Source organism: Schistocerca cancellata, chromosome 4 (genome assembly GCF_023864275.1).
Source record: "Schistocerca cancellata isolate TAMUIC-IGC-003103 chromosome 4, iqSchCanc2.1, whole genome shotgun sequence".
Classification (NCBI taxonomy): Eukaryota; Metazoa; Arthropoda; class Insecta; order Orthoptera; family Acrididae; genus Schistocerca; species Schistocerca cancellata.
The window spans coordinates 169,246,545-169,269,987 of NC_064629.1; the positions used below are offsets into that span (position 1 = coordinate 169,246,545).

The 23,443-nt window shown below is 39.5% G+C and overlaps 1 protein-coding gene across 3 annotated transcripts in view; it reads left to right on the plus strand.

The window, feature by feature from the left end:
• Positions 1 to 23,443, plus strand: part of LOC126183502 (AP-3 complex subunit delta-1) — a 258,274-nt gene that overhangs the window by 181,462 nt on the left and 53,369 nt on the right. For all 3 annotated transcript variants that reach the window (XM_049925545.1, XM_049925544.1, XM_049925546.1), the window contains 2 exons: positions 3,547 to 3,727; positions 10,810 to 10,951. In XM_049925545.1, coding sequence (XP_049781502.1) covers positions 3,547 to 3,727; positions 10,810 to 10,951 — 323 coding nt within the window. The remainder of the gene's footprint in view (positions 1 to 3,546; positions 3,728 to 10,809; positions 10,952 to 23,443) is intronic.

The following is a 23,443-nucleotide window of genomic DNA, read 5'->3' on the forward strand; positions in this document are numbered from 1 at the left end:
TAATAACCCAGAAGATTTTAACTTCAGTGACAACGGCCACAAAAGTGTGCAGACTTACTTAAAACAAATAGTTTGCCAAGTCCGAATGGAATCCCATTTCAATTTTGCAGAGTACTCTTCAGCATTGGCCCCTTACTTAGCCTGCATTTATCACAAATTTCTCGCCCAATACGAAGTCTCAAGTGACTGGAATAAAATGCAGGTGACTTTTGTATATAAGAAGGGTAAATGAACAGACCTGCAAAATTAGAGACCAGTGTGCTTAATATTGGTTGGCTGCAGTCTTATTGAGCATGTTCCAAGTTAAAAAAATAATAAATGTCCTTGAGACATAAATGGGCATGGATTTAGAAAGCATCACTCATGCAGAATTCTGCTTCTCCTTTCCATGTGCAATATCCTGTGAACCGTGCTTGAAGGGCAACAGGTAGATTCCATATTCCTAGACTCCCGAAAAGAGTTTGGTTTGGCACACTGCCCCACTCCACATTGTTAACAAAGATCTGAGCATTCGGAATAGGTTGCCATATATGTAAGTGACTTGAAGACTTCTTTAGTAGGCCCTAGAGGGTGAGTGTTTGCCAGAGACTTGGTTATATCGAGAAATGCCCCAGAGAACTGTGATAGGACTGCTCTTGATATCTGTATACGTAAACAGTCTGATGGATAGGATGAACGGCAATCTGCAGCTGTTTGTTGATGGCAATGTAGTTTACAGGAAACTGTCATCATTGAGTGACTGTAAGGGGATATAAGGTGCCTTGGATAGTATTTCTATTTGGTGTGATGAATGGCAGCTTGCTCTAAATGAGGAAGAAGGTACATGTATGTAGATTAGCAGCAAAAGCAATTCTGTAATGTTCAAATTCAGTATTGGTTGTTTGCTGCTTGTCACACATAGTCATGTGATTAAATATCTAGGCATAATGTTGCAAAGTGATAGGAGATGGAATGAGCACATATGTGCTGAATAGCAGCTAGCTCTAAATGAAAAATGTAAGTAAGTGCGGATGAGTAGGGAAAACAATCCAGTAATGTTTGGATTCCCAATTAGTAATGTACTACTTGACATAGTCACGTCGATTAAATATATAATTTGCAAAATGATATGAAATGGAAAAAGCATGTAAGGTTTGTAGTAGAGAAGGCAAATGGTTGAATTTGGTTTATTGAGAGAATTTTAGAAAAGTTTGGGTCATCTGAAAACAAGACTGCATGTAGAACACTAGTGCAACCCGGACTTCAATATTGCTTTAGTATTTGGGATCCCCACCAGTTCAGATTAAGGAAAGAAACTGAAGCAGTTCAGAGGCGGGGTGCTAGATTTGTTACCAGTAGATTCAATCAATACATAATTATTACGGAGATGCTTGGTGAACTCATATGGGAATTCCTGGAGGAAAGTCAATCTTCTTTTTGTGGAACACCATTGAGAAAATTTAGAGAACCAGCAGTTGCAGCTGACTGCAGAATAATGCTGCTGCTGCCAATGTACATTTTGTGTAAGGACAACAAAGATAAGAGAAAGTAGGGCTTGTATAGAGGAACATAGATGGTCGTTTTACTCTCGCTCTATTTGAAAGTGGAACAGGAAAGAAAATGGCTAGTAGTGGCACAAGGTACCGTCCACCACGCACCATACAGTGACTTGCTAAGTGTGTATACAGATGTGGAAGTAGATCTTCTTTGCTTATGCTTTCTTTGTGGAAAATTGACCACAGTCTCAACAGACCAAGCTTTATGGTAGCTCAGGCAAGCGATGCCTAATATCTGTTGCTAAGGCATAAGGCAACAAGCACGCTGCAAGTAGACTTATCTGTCTTCTGCTTAGTTATATTCAAACCCTTTATTGTCTGACATTCATCCTCAGCCAAGGACAAATTACCCAGATAATGTTCTTTGGAAAGCACAGGAATATTAGGATTTCCATGGGATTCCAGAAGTATCACAGCTATTGCCAGAGTTGGCCCAACACCACTGCAGCCCCAGTGGTCAACTATTGCAAATGAAACCACTAGCTGTTTTTGGACAGTGATCAGTTTCTCTTTTGTCCACACACACACACACACACACACACACACACACACACACAAAAGAAGTCCCTGTCTATTTTCCTTTATGCAGAACTGTATAACAACAAGACTGACTGAAATTATGATTAAATGGACACCCTAGCTGCAAAGAGGCGTTGATATACTTCATAGGGGACACGTTGAAAATGTGTGCTACGACCGGGACTCGAACCCGGGATCTCCTGCTTACATGGCATACGCTCTATCCATCTGAGCTCATCAACAACTGTTTATCAAATGTTGCTATGTATGGGCCTCCATAGCAGGTGCCTAGTTCGTGCACCCATGCTGACTGCTGTTCATCAGCAACGAAGGCTGGCATTTGCACTCCAGTACTGCAACTGGTCATCCACTTAATAGCAACATGTGGCCTTTCCAGATGAATCGTGTTTTATGCTCCATCGGACAGATGGCCTTTGATGTGTACAGCCCTGCAACAATGGTTGGAATGGTCAAGGCCGGACATGGTGTTATGGGCTAGGAAATGTTTTCGTGGCATTCCCTGGGTGATCTCATCATTCTGGAAGGCACAACAGATCAACACAAGTATGCATTTATGCTTGGGAACCATGTCCGGCCTATATGTAGTTTGTTTTTTTCTCAGCATGATACCATCTCCTGGCATGTCAATGCAATGTATCAACCAGCTTGCTATGTATGTGCGTGGTTCAAAGAACACCAGGATTAGTTCACTTTACTTGCCTGGCTACCAGACTCCCTGGATTTCAACTCAGTCAAGAATCTGTGGGAATCTTCAACCAAGAAACCTAGCACAGCTGCCCGCAGCACTATAGCCTGCATGGCTCCACATCCCTGTCTGTACCTTCTCTCTTTTTTTTGCAAGTCTCACAGTGGTCCACGCTGCAAGAGGCTCGAGCGTTTGACAGGCAGTTATATTTATGTTACTGGGCAGTGTATTTTAATAGTAGCCTTCTACTGGTCAACACAGCAATTGTGTATGAATGTCACTGCTACCAAGGTAGGGTGGAAGAACCGTCTATCCTGCAGCAGGCTCACAGCTTACTCAACTGCACACATTATATCGCCAGTGTCACCCTGGCGTGCCTACAATGTTAACAAGCCCAGTTAAATGCCCAAAACACCATACAATACTTTCACTATGTCAAATACCAGTGTGATATTCAATATATGGTTTGTACTATGTCATCAGAATGACACTTTACATCACTGCCATTACTGCTTTTCCTCGACATGCCAGGAAAATTTTGTTTTCCTGCCTTGTTCGCAGAGATTTTCATTTTTCATCTTCCACTATGCATTTTAAGTAGAAATTTATAGAAGGCACTGTAATGAATTCTGTTGTTGCAGTTGAGGGAAAACAGTAATTGCTGCATAAGATTAATTTCATTTCTCAATGTATTGTGTCTGCCTTCTGTTGCACACTGTTGAAATCTTGTATCACATCCAGCTATTCAAATTGCAATTTTGCACAGTTCATTGCTTCTCATTACAGACTTGACCTAGATGCTTGGATCAATGATCCACCATCAGAATCATCGGGAAGTGGTGACGACGAAAATGATGAAGGTTTTGTAAAAGTTACTGATATCTTTGTTAAGTCTGATAATTTATCAGAAAGTTATACAAAAGTCATTCGCCCTCAGAAAGAACCGACAGAAGAAGAACTGCAAAAGGTATTTATATTTCTGTTCAGTTTCTATGAATTTAACATATTTAAAATATCTTTGTAAATTGGTCCTTTAACATTACAACTCTGTGCAAAATTGAAAGTATTTCACATTGCTCTCATTTAATTCTGCAGAGGAAAAGTTATTGATAATTTGATTGAAAACCATCTTTACAATTTTATTTACCAGTAATAAACAGTTGATACATGTAATCATCATTCCTGCATACATATTATTTCTGAAATTAGCAGCTCAAACAGTAAAGTAAAACTGGCAAATTGACACAGCTACAAAATGTAGTACTTCTGTCCAAGATAATTAGAAAATGGTGAACAGTGGTATACTATACAAATATTTTTAAATCAAATAAAAAGGCAAAAAAGTACATACCAAATGTCAGCAGACTGATGGCAATGTAAAAGTTTTGGGAACACCAGATTTCAGAACAAGGATTCTTTGTATACTGAAAGACAGGAAATGTTGGAGGAAACTGTATAGTTCAAGGATTAGGCAAGAATAAGGAGTGTACAGAGGAACAGGAGAAGAGGCAAATGACTGTGATGTGCCACCATGAGAGAAAGGTTTCAAAAACTGGTGAATGGCAGAGAGAACTACAGTAAGTATGAGATCAAAAATGAAAGGCTAGGGGTATGTGGTAGGTTATACTAAAGTGAACAGTAATAGAATCAGCCACGAGTGGAAATACTAGCACGAGCAGAAGGAAACGGATGTAAAAAATTATTAGCTGCAGAATTTAGAAGAGGGAAGAAGTGAAAAATGGGCAGTACGTAGCAACAATGAAGAGAGGTGGTAGGAAGATAAATAAAAACAAAGATAGCATAGCTTGAGCGTAGGTGAATGATTTAACCCATGCACTTATTGTAGAGGAAATTCTGCTTGTTTACTGGCAGTGTGTGCACAAAATATATAGTTGCAGAGATGTTTTTGACTGAATATTTTTTGGTGTCTGTAAAAACTGGGTCCATACATCCATGTTTACACGTCACTTTTCACTTTACCAATTATAAAAGTTGATCAGTGTGTAGAGGACACCGAGTGAAATGTGAGTACGATGGAATAGATGATTGTGTCAGAAGTGATTGAGATGTATAAACACAGTCAAAAGAAGTCTGTCTTTATTGAAGAGTATGGGCTACATTGGGACCCTCCAAGAAAGGCATAATTATGTGAAATGCCCATCTCATGGGTAACAGAGGTTTTATGTGAAGATGAAATAGTAGAGAACAGAGGCAACCAGAATAAGCCATCTGCTCTCGAGCAAGAGAACGACAGTCACAATCATCTTTGCCCAGACTGACGTGACAGGTGAACACGTGACCTTTCTCTCGCACCTCCTTATCCGTTGGCCATAGAATACTGAGCTGGTATAAACCTTATGACCGCTGACCCCTCCCCACCCCACACCCCTCCCTGCTGCGTGATACTGAATGCTGCCTGGTGGTGGTGTGGACACATGAATCATTTAGGAAAGTATGTAAGTAGAGCAGAGATGAATGGGGTATCACTCTACTGATGATAAAGGTCAAGAATTGGGGAACTTAAGTGGCATAACTGACTTTGACAAAGGGCATGTTCTTATGGTCTGCTGCCTAGTAACGAGCATCTCTGAAAATGCAAAGCTGGTTAACTGTTTGCGTGCTACTGATATAGGCATCTGTGGAAAGTGGTTGAAGGATGGTGAAACCATGAGTAGGCAACAAGGAGTTGGATGTCCATGCTTCATCATGGACTGCAGAGGTTTCAGGCTTGCCCTCTTTGTAAAGCAGGATAGGTGGCAACCTGTTGCAGATGGGGTGACAGATTACGATGCTGGTGTAGGCTCGAGCGTTTTGGAGGATACCATTCAGCGTACATTGTTGAAGATAGAGCTGCACAGCAGATGACTTCTACTTATTCCTATGTTTACCCAATGACATCAATTACAGTTTCAGTGGGTATGAGAGCACTGTGATTGCACTGTGTACCTGGGTCGGATGAGTCACATTTCCTGTTACACCAGGCTGACATTTGTGTCTGGATATGTCATTATCCACACAAACACATGCCTGAAACATGGACTGCACCACAGATGCAGTCTGGTAGGGGCAGTAGTGAGCTATTAATGACATTCAGCTGAGCTTCCGTGGAACGTGTGATAGTTACAGCAGGCACCACGACAGCTGTGGGATATGGGAAAATTATTGTGTACTGCCTAATCTCTTCATGCTTGATGTCCCCACAGTGGTCAAGGCATCTTCCAGCATGTTACGCCCGTGCCAAAAGGCCTGAATTGTGCTGCAGTTGTTAGAGAAGTATGATAGTGATGTCACATTGATGCCTTGACCATCAAATTTGCCTGATCTGAACACAATAGAACATATATGGTACACTATTAGACACCAGCTCTGTGCTCACAAACCAATTGTCCAAAATTTACAGGAATTGCGTGACCTGTGCAGTGATATCTGATGCCACATACCTCCTAAAACCTATTAAGGATTTGTTGAATCCATGGAATGCAGAATTGGTGCTGCACAGTGTTCCAAAGATGGACCTGCATACTGGTGAGGCGGTGATCAAAATATTTTGGCTCGTCAGTTTATGTAGCAGGATAGAACAACTGGATACAGAAAGTAAAATTGTAACAAGAACATAAACAACGATTTAAAAAGTTATTAATTTTTAGTCGTTCTCCGTGAGACTGACAGCTGGGGTTGATAAAGTGGTAGTGTAGTAATTAGTATATAAAATGGCCCAGCTCACAAATTAGTGCACTTTTAATGAAATCTTCCTGCCCAGTGATGGGGCTTGATTAGGTAAGAAAGTACTTAGCACACATTTTGTTGTAGAAATGTTGTTGGTATAGGTATAATATGTCTCAGAAAAGAGTTCAGGAGAGACATATTACGTACAAAGAGGTTACAGAGGTTAGTTTGACGGTAAGTTACTCTGTATGATTTGGTTAGAATGGTGGGTAATATGGCCCTCATTTTTGAGAATAACCTTAGAAAAATCTTAGCTCTGCCTGAGGTATTACCCAGTGCTCCCATACTTGGGTAATATTGTCTGGCAAGATATAAATCCCTTGTTGTTTCCAAGATGAGTCAGTCATATTAAGAGTGGAGTGGGCAAAATTACTTGTGAATCTGCCTGGTGGGGCAGTCGTGGCAGTTGAATACAGACAGATTGAACTCTTAACAGATGTGTTTCACGTGAAGTGTAAGAGTTCAGGCTGCATTGTAGCCGTTACCTGTACAAGTATGTCCATGGTAGCTGCACTTCCATCAAAACTGGCTAAAAAGTTGGTGGTGGTGGTGGTGGTGGTGGTGGTGGTGGTGGTGCCAATTTACTGCTAATAGTGAGCTATAATTCTAGTTCAGTTAACCAAATAGCCACGTACTACAAAGATAGATGTCCAATGATGTATTAGATTGAGTGCAGTAACCTAACACTGCGAAACTATTCACAAAAGTTCACGTGTGGCAAATATATATATAATTAACATAGGCGCTGAATAAAGTTCAGAAAACACTGTCCTTGAAGTCCAACAGTCACATCAATACAAATCTGATGTGCATAGTAAATAAGTGTTGGAAACAACACAGTTCACAGTCTGACCCTATTGTCACAGTTGCTCATGATCATTATGGAAGATTGACACAGTTCATGAAATAAGTTAAAAGTTCACACTCATTGAAAACAATCACTTATTCATGAAGTGAACTCTCAGACCTGAAATTTAGATATAGCCAGGTAAATTTTCTGACTTATAATAAATTATACTACATCATCTGCAGTACATTTCCCCATATCTGTGGACATAGGCCTTGGTACATTGAAAGTCGTGTTCCTTTCTGACTCACCACAGACCGGCTTTAAATGCCTTCCAACAAGGTTCTTTTGTAAGTTGAGAATAATTAAAACTAAAATTAGCCAACATATTTTTGTCATTGGCTGTAGGGATACTTCTCTTATTTATAAATCTTTTCGATCTACAGTATCAGGAAGTCAGTAATCAGACGTGTGTTTACAAATTAATAATGTTGACGAAATCTAAAATTACTCATGTTTTGTAATTAGCATCATTTTTAGGCAAACATGTTAGCTCATTAACTCCTGATAACCAAAGGAGTGTAATTGATGATAAAGTTAAGCTGGTTAAACCGTGGGCCAATATTCGGAATTTTAGGTCTTTTGCACATGCACTATAAAAATAACATTTTGAAGCTATCACAGAATTTGAAAAAAATGCAGAAGAAAGACATAACAACTGGAAAGAATCTATTTGCTGTCTTATGAGGCCATAAATGTTTCTTAGACATGAGTGGCTGTTGTTAGTGGATTCAACCTCTATGGAAGTGCGGCGTTTCAAGAAACACTAAAGTAATTTTTATCTCAAAAAATTAAGTACAATCTTCTAAAAAATTTTGCAGTTGAGATTCACTAGGGGTCCAGATGATTGTTGATTCTATTTATGTATTGAAACAAGCCGAAGAGCAGAAAATCCATGGGTTCTAGAAAAAAAAACCTCTGAATGACAAGTGTAATGACAGACTACAGATTAAATGAAAATGGTTGGGTAGTGTTCCTTGTTAAAGCATTAACTTTAACTTTGAGTCAGCCAGTTCAGTTCCCCATCAATTCCTTTACTCTTCCTGTTATCTAACATCACCATCTTCTCAATCAGTTTATTTCCATTTATCACATCCTTCGTACCCTTGCCCCTCTTTCCTGCACTTTATGAATCACATGCAGATGTTAGAGGTATTGTAAATGTTCACACAACTTTTGTTTCCAGTCTATATACATTACTCAAAGTACAAAGGTAATCCAGGAAGTAATGAACATTTGATTTCAATAATTTCAAAACATATATATTATATTAACAAAAAGCATGTCACAAAACTGAAACTTGCTTTATTTATCTGCATAATCTACTCCATTATTTTAAGTATTTGTGCTAATTGCCCACAAGTTTCAGCCACATGGTAGTTGGCTACTGCCAGTAGATTAAACCAAATTTTCAATGTATTCTTCACTTTAGCATCACTGCCAAACCATTTCCCACTCAGAAGCTCTTTGAGCTTTATGAAGAGATAAAAATCACAAGAAGAAATATCCAGACTGTAAGATGGGTGATAAATTTTTCATTCAAATTCATGTAACAACTCCTTTGTTGCATCAGCAGTGTGACACCAGGCATTGACACTAAGAAGCCCAATAATACAAGAAAACAATCCATGCCAAAGATTGTGGACTGCTCACTGTTATTTTTTCAGGTGTCACAATATCAATCTACTGATCTTAGTCCTTTCAGCATGGAAAGCATAAAGCGAACACATTTAGTGTGTGTGTGTGTGTGTGTGTGTGTGTGTGTGTGTGTGTGTGTTGCCACGACAGTGATTTATATTTACTCAGTGGGGTGAAATGGGACACTGATGTCTCATCACCAATAACAATTCGGACAAGAAAGGCATTTTCATCAGTGTAGTTCTACATCAGAAATATCAGTACTCCATCCATTCTGTGAGCTTTATATAGTTCACTCATTTGCCAGGAAACCACTGGTGCACTAATTTTGCTATACCTGAGATGTTTAGACACAGTTTCACCAACCAAAGAAAGAGAAAAATTCAGGAAAGATATGTGTAGCTCATCTAAGAATATCTTGTGCATCAGTAGTCTTCACTTGATTTTTTAAAAATCATCTATCGTAAGTTAAGACGTTTGTATAGAGTTTAATCATGCAAATTTGTTTGTACATTGTGATCATTTCACATGAGCTGACATTTCTTTCATTCATTACTGCATCATTTATACTCTTCCTTTTTTGATGGTACATTTCTTCAGGTTTCAACTTCCGACCATTTGAAAATTTTGTAACAACTCTGACCTCAGTCAGCAGGACTTTTGTCACACAGTTCAATTTAAACTATTATGTAATGCAGAACAGTAATTTATTTTCACTGGAACTCTCACAACACTGTCAAAGAAACCACTTCATAATTTGATACCTAATGTATATGAAGCTACTGTTATTAAGTACCAAAAACTGATCTTGAAACAAAGTTGCTTTTTACTTGTACTCTGTGACCAGTCGTGGTCAAATTACCTACAGACCAAAGTTCATTCAGAGGAAGTTTATACATTATTTCATTGTAAATATGATGTCATAAATAATTAAGGAGTAAAGGTAACAATTCAGTGAATAGTAGAGGTACTGAGTCACTTGCACATCTTTCTGACAAATACTTTTTTCCTTAAATCCAGTAATCCTCCTGGCTGCAATCTCTGTTAGCTGTCTGCCCCACACTCACCTCCACCCATGCTCCAGGAGCTTAACTTCACTCATCCTGGAGCCACACCCTCTTCTCTTGCACTCTCCCTTTCCTCATTTCTATCTCCCCCTTCCAAACCGCTCCTCCATGTTGCTGTATACTGCATACTACTACTCCTGCATGTGGCCATAACAAATTCACCAGTGCTGGTGCCACATTCTTGCCCCCCCCCCCCCCCCCCACACCTTCTGCTTCTTCTCCATCATTACTATCCCATGCTACCAATACCTCTCCCACCCAGTCACCTTCCACCTTTCCCTGACTCTCCTTTGTCTCCTCTTGCCAATTTTCTCCCCTCACCCTTTCCACCTGACACAACCTGTCACTCCAGTCGAACTGCAGAATTGCAGTGTCAGCACAATGTAGTCAGCTGGCATAATGTAGCCATGCAAGTGTGTGTGTGTGTGTGTGTGTGTGTGTGTGTGTGTGTGTGTGTGTGAAAGAGAGTAAAGATTAGTCTGAAAGCTAACAATGTTCTCTGTCTTGTTTATGTGCATTTCAATGACCCTGTGTCTCCACTGTTCGGGGAGTTGTTACTTTTAATAGAAGCTTGATATGAACCTGTGCAACAGAAACATATAGTAGATCATTACTTCCTGGCTTACCCTTATTTTGACTCTTTGTTATTTAATTGAGCATAATTTTCCAATTATGGGATGAGCCTTTAATTTATGTCAGAAATTGTTTAACAAAATAAAAAACCTCATTGTTACAGTAAAATACTAAGATTTTCTTCATTATATGTTCTAGTCACGAAGGGCACGAAAATTGGAACAAGAAAATAATCCTCACTACCTCAAGCCTAGAAAATCAAGCATTGGTAAGAAGACTGATGAACTGCTTGACATACCAGTTGCCCAGTTAGATATTCCAGTCACCTTAAGGGTGCCAGGTAAGAAAGAAGAATGCGTTCTTGTGTATGTGTGTGTGGGGGGGACACACCAAATTATGTCTCCATGAAACCCAGAAATTGGATAATATGGCTACAACAGTCCAGTAAACAGCTAGTCTCTGCAATAAATTGGTAAAATAAACAGATTTCATAACTAGTGTCAACTAACAAGGTATAGTGCATTGTCATCCATCTTCCAGATCAAAATATTAATGAAGAACCAAATTGCCCAGTAATACAGGTATAAATTCTGCTCCTACAGCATGAACACTAAGAGTTGTGCATTTTGGATATGATCAGTGTGATGGAACAAATGACAAGATGTCTCAGTCCGCTTGGCTACCCCACACAGATAATTTTACTTGAGGCAAAAACTTGTCCTTTGCATTGACTTACTAGGATTTTGTCATTGAGGAACCTTTTGAAATTGGATTGTACAACTATAGGCTATTTTCCTACATTAAAAAGATGGTTTAGATAGTTATTATTTTGACTGATTATAACATTTAAATAGCATTTACAGACAATATTCTGGCAAAATATCTGTTACTTTTATGTAATTAAAGCTTAAAAGTAATTAAGCATCAAGACTAGGTCACGTGATCAAAAACGCTGTGTTACTGGCTGATGCTCTGGTGACATCACAGGCTAGGAGTAAGATGAAGCTATACTTGTGTTATAGGAGTGTTATCCGAAGTTATGAGGTTTTGACATACTTTTACTGCAAAGCTTGTAGCTATTTAGTGATTAAAAATGCAATTACAACTTTTAATTAATAATAGAAATGAATTTTGTGAGTGCTAATAGTTGAAGTCTTGCGAAGGTTGATGCATTTATGCTCCACCCATTCAGAGTGGGAATATGTGCAACGATAGGCTTGCTTTCTTTCTTTCTTTCTTTCTTTCTTTCTTTCTTTCTTTTTTTTTTGCAACATCATTAAACTTGCTCAAAACGAAGGAACTGTAGAACTTTTGCAAATAGGCTCCTATATTATAACTATATTGTAGATCATCAGTCTTGAGCTACAACCCAAAGCACAACAAAATTGGACTTGGTAAAAGTTAGTGCTGATTTCCTGTGTAGAAGGCACTCAGCAGAGACGTGGCATCCATCAGGCATTCCATGGTGTAACGAATAGCCCATACAATTGCAGTGAAAGAGGTCCCATGTTCGAATCCTGGAAGGGTCATATATTTTTAAAAGTTTTACACATAATTCGAAAATAGTGTTAGGAAGAACTGATTGTAGGAATTGTTTCGATTGTGAGATGTATTATGTACAGCTTCACATTAGTCTGTCTGAGAAATGGACAACAGAGGGTAAACGCATTTACTTTGTGACCAAACAATTAACAGTGCAATGAGGTGTAGGAAGATAAAGTTAGTCCGCCTGAGAAATGGACAACAGAGGATAAATGTGCTTACATTGCAAATGAACAATTAACTTTCTTGGAAAGCATTGCTAGTAGTGAATAGTGAAGACATAACCTTATGTTCACAGTACAGTGAAGTGTAGGACAATAAGATTATACATATAATAGATATAAAGTGGGTAAGCATGCTGGTGACACAAACATAAGGTCTGTGATGTTTGTGAGTGTAAACTAATGTTAGTGTGTGAAGCAGACTTACTTCATCTTTATGTAAGATGATGTAACTGCGGAACTTTAGACAATAAGGATCGTAGCTAGACAGTACAAAGATAAAAACATAGTTTGTAATAAAGTAAAAAGTGTGTCATCACATTAACTAGAAAATATCTTTTTGAACATGACGTGTGGACAATGATTGTAAATGTAAGCACATGTAAACAGTAAGAAAAACAATAATATTCTGTTTATGATTGGTGTGGTCAAGTTCTGTTGTTGTGATTTGGTTTTCACATGACAAGACCATTGAATCGATTCCAAATAAGCTAAAATGTTCTTTAGAGTTAGTTTAGGACCAGCAATCTATGGACATCATATTATAAAATTTGACAGATTACTGCTCTAACAACAAAGCTACGAATTAATTGAGGTGTAGTTAGGTAAAATGACAATTTTTATTGGGAGTTAAATTTCGTTGAATGACAAGATTCCTCATTACAACAGTGGGAGACCTTATCTCGGAGATAAGTTAATGTTAACTACACAGTGCCACATATTTTTAATTAAGTTAGTGAACTTGTGTGTCGGCACTCAAAAACAACTTTTCAGTATTTTTTGTAGATGTATTTGTGCAGTATGGTACCACACACCATTTGTAACCCATTTTCTGAAACATAAATTCCAAAACAAGACGCCATGTGAATTAGCATTATGACAGTAGGAGCAGTGCCAGCAGAGCCAGTGATGTCACAGGCATCACATGACTCGAATGGAGCATATTAGTGGGCGTTCAAATTATTTGTATTTTATTTCTGTTTTCATAAAAGAATAGTGAAATTGAAGTGGAAAATAATATGTTAGGAGCATAAAATGATATAATTATATCATTTAAGACCATTTCCAGAAAACATTCAAATACCCTATTACTTTAGATAAGATAGCAGCTTCATCTTTAGCAGTGCGTGGAAGCAGGCAGTTGGTGCTGAGAAATTACCATGTTTGCTGATAGGACGTATTGTTCTACTCTAGATAACTTGAACCTACAGGAGTTGTACAGAAACCTTTCCTGTGCATACAGCACCTTTGCTATTGAAAAAAAACATTTTACATCATTTAGATTATCCCTTATCATTTAGCTAATCCCTTATCATTTAGCTACAATATAGCAGGTCAGCAACTGGAAGCAGTTAATTCCATAAATTATCTGGGAGTACGCATTAGGAGTGATTTAAAATGAAATGATCATATAAAGTTGATCGTCAGTAAAGCAGATGCCAGACTGAGATTCATTGGAAGAATCCTAAGGAAATGCAATCCAAAAACAAAGAAAGTAGGTTACAGTACACTTGTTCGCCCACTACTTGAATATTGCTCAGCAGTGTGGGATCCGTACCAGATAGGGTTGATAGAAGAGAGAGAGAAAATCCAATGGAGAGCAGCGCGCTTTGTTACAGGATCATTTAGTAATCGTGAAAGCGTTACGGAGATGATAGATAAACTCCAGTGGAAGACTCTGCAGGAGAGACGCTCAGTAGCTCGGTACGGGCTTTTGTTGAAGTTTCGAGAACATACCTTCACCGAGGAGTCAAGCAGTATATTGCTCTCTCCTACGCATATCTCGCGTACACACCGGAAGCAGCTACTAGGGTAGCAGAGTACGTGTGGCGTGCACACGGGGTTTTTTTAGGTTAGAGGGACCCCCCCTTGGGCGAAACGATAAAATACCTGACGGCTTACCAGAGAGGACATTATCATCGTTGATAAAGAACGTCCGTCCTCAGAGACCAAAAACAGGAAAAGTTAACGTAATATTGGTAAACTGCAGGAGTATCCAGGGCAAGGTTCCTGAATTAGTATCTCTTATTGAAGGAAATAGTGCGCATATAGTATTAGGAACGGAAAGTTGTTTAAAACCGGAAGTGAACAGTAACGAAATCCTAGACACAGAATGGAATATATACCGCAAGGATAGGATAAACGCCAATGGTGGAGGAGTATTTATAGCAGTAAAGAATTCAATAATATCCAGTGAAGTTATTAGCGAATGCGAATGTGAAATAATCTGGGTTAAGCTAAGTATCAAAGGTGGGTCAGATATGATAGTCGGATGCTTCTATAGACCACCTGCATCAGCAACCGTAGTAGTTGAGCGCCTCAGAGAGAACCTGCAGAACGTCGTGAAGAAGTTTCGTGATCATACTATTGTAATAGGGGGAGACTTCAATCTACCAGGTATAGAATGGGATAGTCACACAATCAGAACTAGAGCCAGGGACAGAGACTCTTGTGACATTATCCTGACTGCCTTGTCCGAGAATTACTTCGAGCAGATAGTTAGAGAACCAACTCGTGAAGCTAACGTTTTAGACCTCATAGCAACAAATAGACCGGAACTTTTCGACTCCGTGAATGTAGAAGAGGGTATCAGTGATCATAAGTCAGTGGTTGCATCAATGACTACAAGTGTAATAAGAAATGCCAAGAAAGGAAGGAAAATATATTTGCTTAACAAGAGTGATAGGGCACAAATCGCAGAATATCTGAGTGACCACCATCAAACGTTCATTTCTGAGGAAGAGGATGTGGAACAAAAATGGAAAAAATTCAGAAACATCGTCCAGTACGCCTTAGATAAGTTCGTACCGACTAAGGTCCAAAGCGAGGGGAAAGATCCACCGTGGTATAACAATCATGTACGAAAGGTACTACGGAAACAAAGAAAGCTTCATCATAGGTTTAAGAGTAGTCGAATCATAGCTGATAAGGAAAAGCTGAACGAAGCGAAAAAGAGCGTAAAGAGAGCAATGAGAGAAGCATTCAACGAATTCGAACATAAAACATTGGCAAACAATCTAAACAAGACCCTAAAAAGTTTTGGTCATATGTAAAATCGGTAAGCGGATCTAAATCCCCTATTCAGTCACTCGTTGACCACGATGGCACCGAAACAGAGGACGACCGAAGAAAGGCAGAAATACTGAATTCAGTGTTCCGAAACTGTTTCACTGCGGAAAATCGTAACACGGTCCCTGACTTCAGCCGTCGCACGGACGCCAAAATGGAAAATATTGAAATAAACGATATCGGAATTGAAAAACAACTGCTATCACTTAGTAGCGGAAAAGCATCCGGACCAGACGAGATACCCTTAAGATTCTACAGTGATTATGCTAAAGAACTTGCCCCCTTTCTATCAGCAATTTATCGTAGATCGCTGGAAGAACGTAAAGTACCTAGCGACTGGAAGAAAGCGCAGGTCGTTCCCATTTTCAAGAAGGGTCATAAATCAGATGCGAATAATTATAGGCCTATTTCGCTTACGTCAATCTGTTGTAGAATAATGGAACATGTTTTGTGTTCTCGTATTATGACGTTCTTAGATAATACAAATCTCCTTCATCATAACCAACATGGATTCCGCAAACAGAGATCATGTGAAACTCAGCTCGCCCTATTTGCCCAAGAAATTCACAGTGCCGTAGACACTGGCGAGCAGATTGATGCCGTATTCCTGGACTTCAGGAAGGCATTTGATACGGTTCCGCACTTACGTTTAGTGAAAAAAATACGAGCGTACGGAATATCGGACCAGGTTTGTGATTGGATTCAGGATTTCCTAGAAGAAAGAACACAACATGTCATTCTTAACGGTTCAAAATCTGCAGATGTAGAGGTAATTTCGGGAGTACCGCAAGGAAGCGTGATAGGACCTTTATTGTTTACAATATACATAAATGACTTAGTTGACAACATCGGTAGCTCCGTGAGGCTATTTGCAGATGACACGGTTGTCTACAAGAAAGTAGCAACATCAGAAGACTCGTACGTACTCCAGGAAGACCTGCAGAGGATTAATGCATGGTGCGACAGCTGGCAGCTTTCCCTAAACGTAGATAAATGTAATATAATGCGCATACATAGGGGCAGAAATCCATTCCAGTACGATTATGCCATAGGTGGTAAATCATTGGAAGCGGTAACGACCGTAAAATACTTAGGAGTTACTATCCGGAGCGATCTGAAGTGGAATGATCACATAAAACAAATAGTGGGAAAAGCAGACGCCAGGTTGAGATTCATAGGAAGAATTCTAAGAAAATGTGACTCATCGACGAAAGAAGTAGCTTACAAAATGCTTGTTCGTCCGATTCTTGAGTATTGCTCATCAGTATGGGACCCTTACCAGGTTGGATTAATAGAAGAGATAGACATGATCCAGCGAAAAGCAGCGCGATTCGTCATGGGGACATTTAGTCAGCGCGAGAGCGTTACGGAGATGCTGAACAAGCTCCAGTGGCGGACACTTCAAGAAAGGCGTTACGCAATACGGAGAGGTTTATTATCGAAATTACGAGAGAGCACATTCCGGGAAGAGATGGGCGACATATTACTACCGCCCACATATATCTCGCGTAATGATCACAACGAAAAGATCCGAGAAATTAGAGCAAATACGGAGACTTACAAGCAGTCGTTCTTCCCACGCACAATTCGTGAATGGAACAGGGAAGGGGGGATCAGATAGTGGTACAATAAGTACCCTCCGCCACACACCGTAAGGTGGCTTGCGGAGTATAGATGTAGATGTAGAAGAGACCATGAAGATAAAATCAGAGAGATTAGAGCCCACACAGAGGCATACCGACAATCCTTCTTTCCACAAACAGCGAGACTGGAATAGAATGGAGAACCAATAGAGGTACTCAAGGTACCCTCCTCCACACACCGTCAGGTGACTTGCGGAGTATGGATGTAGATGTAGAAATACAATGCACTCGACTAGCATCTCCGCTATGTGTTGAGTAGCAACTTTCCTTTTCACAATAATGTACTCAACCAGCTTCACAACTATGTTTTCCAAGGAAGGTTTCCAATTATAATAAAATCTTTCTTCGCAGAGTGACAATTCCCCCGATACAAGAGAATGTTGACCTTCAAGGAAGCTTTTTAAATGTCACCCTCTTCACTGTTGCTGCAACCAGCATAAATGACATAGTGAAGAGTTTGTTTAACTTCTTGATTTGTTGATGATTTTATGATTTACTGCTCCTCCTCCTCCTCCTCCTTTGCCTCCAGAATTCCTCACTATGTCATACTTGATGTTTCAGAGACTGGCGGATTGGGCACGTGAGATAGGTGTTCAATTTTTAACAGATTAAACAATGTATATTCATTTTAATCATGTCTGTTGAACTTCCAATGATACAGACATGCATTTTAGTGGTATGATACTCCATTTTAATCAGGCAGGTATGTTCCTGTGCCTCATATTTGATCAGAGGCTCTCGTGGCTACCACACTTGTAGAACCTTAAAGTAAGAACATTTACAGCTTTAGATATTTTAAAGTGTCTCAGCAGATATATCTGGGGTGTAGACAAGTTCTGTCTACACCAGTTGCCCAGACTACCGGTGTACCCGTAATGATTTAGCCTGAACTTCATAGTTAAAGATGTTGGACGCAGTACACCATGTGAGCTTCAGATTAACTTAAATATCAATCCCTGTTCCTGTTCTCAAACGTTTGCTGAAGGTAACCAGGCAGTACTTACCATCCAGCCACAGATCCTGACCATCCAGTATGTTTTTGTAACTAAGTCGGTCAGAGTCTGCAGGGACCAACAATATTGCTTAGAGCAACTATTCCTAAACCAAATACAAGCCACAGATCTTTAAGGGACCTGGGCAAAACAGTTTGTAAATATATTTTACTAAACAGTGGAAAATCCAGGATGGAATCTAACAATATTATGAAAAGGTTAGTTGCTATTCAACATCTAGCGGAGATGCTGTGTTGCAAATAGGAACAACAAAAAGACTGTTAAACAGTGAGTTTTCAGCAAACAAGGCGTTTGTCAAAAATAGACAAAAAAAAACACACACACACACACACACACACACACACACACACACACACACACAGAGTCTATGGCAACTGTAGCCAGACCAGCCAGTGGTTTCTCTTCAGCTGCCAGAGACTGAGGTCATGTATATGTGAGTGAGTTGTTGCGTGCACGTGTGTGTGTGTGTGTGTGTGTGTGTGTGTGTGTGTGTGTGTCGATCTCTTTCCCTCCCCTCCCCTCCCTTCATTATCTTGACCCCCTCCTCTGTCCCTTCCCACCTCTGCCCCCTTTGGAATCTAACCATTGCTCTTCATCCCTTGTTCACAGGATATTGTGTGAGGAAAGAGCAAGTTGGTTTTTGCATGAGCTATTCTTTCTGAGTCTCTGCTGATTTGTGGATAGCAGCTTTTCTGTGTCAAGGAAATTCATTATATTCAAACTTCGATTTTGCTCAAGAATTCTGCAGCAAACTGATGTTAAGAATATTGGTCTGTAGTTTTGCAGATCCATTCTTTCACCGTCCTTTTATACAGGAGTCACATATGTGTTTTTTTCTCAATTGTTTAGAAATTTTTACTTCGTGAGAGATTGGCGATAAGGGCAAGCTAAGTAAGGGGCCAATGCTGCAGAGTGCTCTCTGCAAAAATGAATTGGGACTCCATCCAGATTTGGCAGTTTATTTGCTTTCAACTTTTTGAGTTGCTTCTCAATGCCAGGGGTGTGCCAGTATTGTGTCTTCCAGGTGGGAGACTGTGTGATGGTCAAATGATGGTATGTCTGTATGATATTCCTGCATGATAATTTTTGAAATGTAACATTTAAAACATCAGCTTTGATTTTGCTGTCTCTCTTACCACATCAGACTGGTCAATGAGTGATTAGATAGAAGTCTTCATCCCATTTAGTGATTTTACAGAGGACCAGAATTTTCTTGGCAAGATCTTTCTCCAAAATTTGATGGTGCAAGTTGTAGTATGCTTCATATATTTATCTTTTTATACACACATGAATTTCTGCTAACTTTTGCATGTTGACATTTCCACATCCTTTGGTGTCCATTCATTGTCTAAGTAGGATGCTAACAACTGATTATCTTCTCTTTCCAGTATAAAAAGTCTCTTAGCTTTTTCGATGGATTTATTAACTTTAGTAACCATCATCTGTATGATGATAATATGAACATTAATCCCTTTCTCTATACTGCTACTTTCAATAAGGCCACACCAGTTTGTAGTTACAAGGTCTAAAATACTTCCATTGTTTCTGAGCTATCGAACTAGATGCCCAAGACAGTTGTCAGAAAATGTGTTCAGAACTACTTCACAGGACTGTCTGTTCGTACCACCTGCAGTGAATCTACAGACTTCCCAGTCTTTACATGGTGGGTTCAAGTTGGCGGAATGATTGGGGTACTGATCTGCTATTGAACATAGACTTCCTGTGCATAATTCTACAACTTTTAGGGTGGAATCAGGTTGCTGGTAATTCCAGTGATTAACTTGAGTTCAACTAGGCCTTTTACTTGTGTCCAGAAAGCTTTGCAAATTGACTTCGACCTCGATAGTCATAATTATTTTGTCAATAGCAATAAATGTTCCTAAACCTGTGTGTCTAAATTCTCATCCTATGGTGTCTAACCTGTCCTTTCAGTTTGCATTCTATGCCTCATTAAATATTTTGGAGTTTTCTACTTCAGGTTTCATCCAGCTCTCGGTTCCAAGTATAATTTGAGTGTGACAGCCTTCCTGGACGGTGGTTTTGTTACAAAGTCTTTGGTATTTTACTGTTCAAATTGTGACATTTGAAGTGTTCTTACTCGATATGTGAGCAGATTTAACCCTCTGTGTTCATCAAAGGTAGTTAATTTCTCTGTGTAGTACACCCGTGACCTATTGAGGGCAACCCTACAATTCTCCACCCTGTAGCTCAGATCCAGAAATCAGCAGTCAAGACTTACAGAATCAATAGAGCCTACGGTGGAGACCTCCACTCAGTTCCAAACCAAAGGAACCCCCATCAATTCTGGGTACGATATTGCAAATTGTGAGCTCTACTTGTACAACGTGAGCAAGGCCAACACAGTTTTCACTACTACTGCCAGCTGTCCATACATACTGAGGATGGCCTCAGAACCCAAGCAACAGGCACCATCGCTGCCAACATTAGCCATAACTTCAATAGCTGGAGGCAGGGCCTCCTCCACATCTCAGACAAAGCCACACAGAAAATGTATTGAGTGCACATTGGACTCCTTTCCAGCACTGGACACTATTTTCCTAACAGACTCTATAGCGTGCCTAACATCAGAGTTCCTGATAACTAGCAAACGCCTCCCCCCTTTTGCCTCCACGGTCCCTCGAACCTCTCCCCCATTTTGCCTTTATGGGTCCTGGTGAACAAGTGACCATTTTTCCACTCACGGGTTGAATGGGAAGGCTAGTTGGCTGGTTTCCACATTGACTCTACACCTCAAGAAACACGAACACTTTACAACCTGTCACTCAGTCTGCAGTCAGCACAGTTGCACTCAATCACTTAATGCTGGAAGGTGCTCGACAGCAAAGCCTGTGGATGAAACAAGCAAACCTGAGGTGTCACATGTGACACACCAGTTTTTCCAACACCATTACACCAAGAGACAGCAGCCTGTAGACGACCGACCACAGCCAATAGCATCTTCAGTGTTTGTAAGCTATGGGCAGTTCCTCCTGCATCCTCACTCAGAATGCACACTCCCTATGCGACCTTAAGGTGGAAATTTGAATGAAAACAGTAGGTGCAAAAAAAAAAGATAAAAATGAACACTGCGTTCTTTTTATGCAAGGATTTGCACTATCAAACTTGTTAAAAATACAGGCTCAAATTAGTAGGCAATACTGAGCCTGTCACTTACACTAGTTCACTCCACGTTGCAAGGCATAAAAGATCTATTCTTGCGCCAGTTCACAAACTGAGACCAGCACCTGACAAGGAATTGTGAATGTGGCTGGTTACATTACTATACCATATTTACTCGAATCTAAGCCGCACTCAAATCTAAGTCGCACATGAAAAATGAGACTCGAAATGAAGGGAAAAAAAATTTCCCGAATCTAAGCCACACCTGAAATTTGAGACTCGAAATTCGAGGGGAGAGAGAAGTTTTAGGCCGCACCTCCAAATCGAAACAAAGTTGGTCCATTGTAATATGAGACACAATTTAGGTTGAATGAATGATGATACAGCTACAGTAGTTTGGTTCAAGTCATAAGCTTAGCAGTTAAGCTTTACCAGGTAGCCATTGCTATACGTCAGGCGATCCGTCCGTATTTATACGGGTACCCTTCCTTCTTCACGTACTTCGTCTGGTTTGAATTGATTGCTTATTTTTCTTTGATCTGATAAAGTCCAGTTCTTTTTGTTATAGGTGTTTATGTCACTCTAAGCTGAAAATGCATTATTGTACTGTCTCATGCATTGTTTGTCACATTCTGATAATGAGTTTTTATGGCCTGTCGCCGCTCGCGCCATGGCTTACTTTTGTGCGCACTACCGCCGCTTACAATTGAGAGAGAGAGAGAGAGAGAGAGAGAGAGAGAGAGAGAGAAATCGTCTCATTAGCGAAACAATGGCAAGAGACTGCTGTTTGTTGTTACTTACACTGCTGCTTTCTTTGATAATGATCAACAAGAGCTAAATAATAGACTGCGTATGATAGAAGGTGTTCTGAATGAGAGTTTAGCGAAAAATTTTCTCCGTTTGAAAATCTTTGCACATGCCTCTTTAGTACATCACATTCTGCACGGAAATTAGTCATCTTAGATTTAAAAATCTAGTCAATTGCTGTGCTTCATTTCTGACTGTATCACTATTAGGCATAAGAATAATACAGATATAAACATGACATGATATGTATATTCTTCCGCGTTTGCTGTTGTCTCACTCTAGTTTCGTAGTTGATTAGGCAGACAGGATTTAAATGAGATAGCAGCAAACATGAAAGAATACATGGCAAAATGTTTATATTCGTATTATTCTTATGGTGAAGAGAATACTGCATGTGATTCACAATTCAAAAAGTTCCTATTAACAACCATCTCTTCTCACAGGTAGGAAAAAAATTCAGAACGTAGAGTTGGCCATATTGACAAACATCCCAAACAGTCTCCCCAATCGGGTTTTTGTAGTACATTGAAATGCTGCTACATTCGAAGATGAACAATACTGAATTTGTATTTACTTCATTGGATAATGTATGAAAATGCAGCAGTCGAAACTCGGGGTGGAGAAAAAAGCTGGTCTTCCACCTCTTTTTATTTATTTATTTACTGACACACAGGTTTTGGCACCAGTATTTGTGCCTGCAAAACATGCCTGTGTAGCGCTACATATATTCGACGGCAGAAGTTAGTTGTGGTGGCACCTACCAACATTTTTCAGAACTTCCGCTTACTTTCCACTCGATTCTAAGCCACAGGCAGTTTTTTGGATTACAAAAACCGGAACAAAGGTGCGGCTTAGATTCGAGTAAATACGGTATTCTAAACTGCAAGCTACAAAGAATAAAAACAACAAATAAAAATGATTCCTGTTGTCTTTTACACATAGATTTACTCTACCAAACTTCTTAAGACCACAAATTCAAGCTATTAGAAAGCACTGAGACTATTTCACTGAATGTGAAATCACCATTGCAGTGACATTCTTCGACTTTATCAGTCACATTAATCACTGCCAAAACCAAGATTTGAGTTTGTGATGTTTCAGTGTGTTTGTAAGTACATTTGATTATGACCAAGAGGCTGAAATTGGCCATTAGTGGAACTGGAATGGAATAAAGTATTTTATTTGTGATGACAAACAACCTATACAGAAAGCATGGGTCCTCTTAACAAGGTTATCATGGCTGCACACCCAGGTTGGAGGAAAAACTTCTTGCACTAAGAGGCTTCGCTCCACCCTAATGTTTATTACTACTACTACTGCTATTAATAATAATAATAATAATAATAATAATAATAATAATAATAATAATAATATTTAACTAGCACCTGTTTCCTTGTCAGTATGAATTTGGACACAG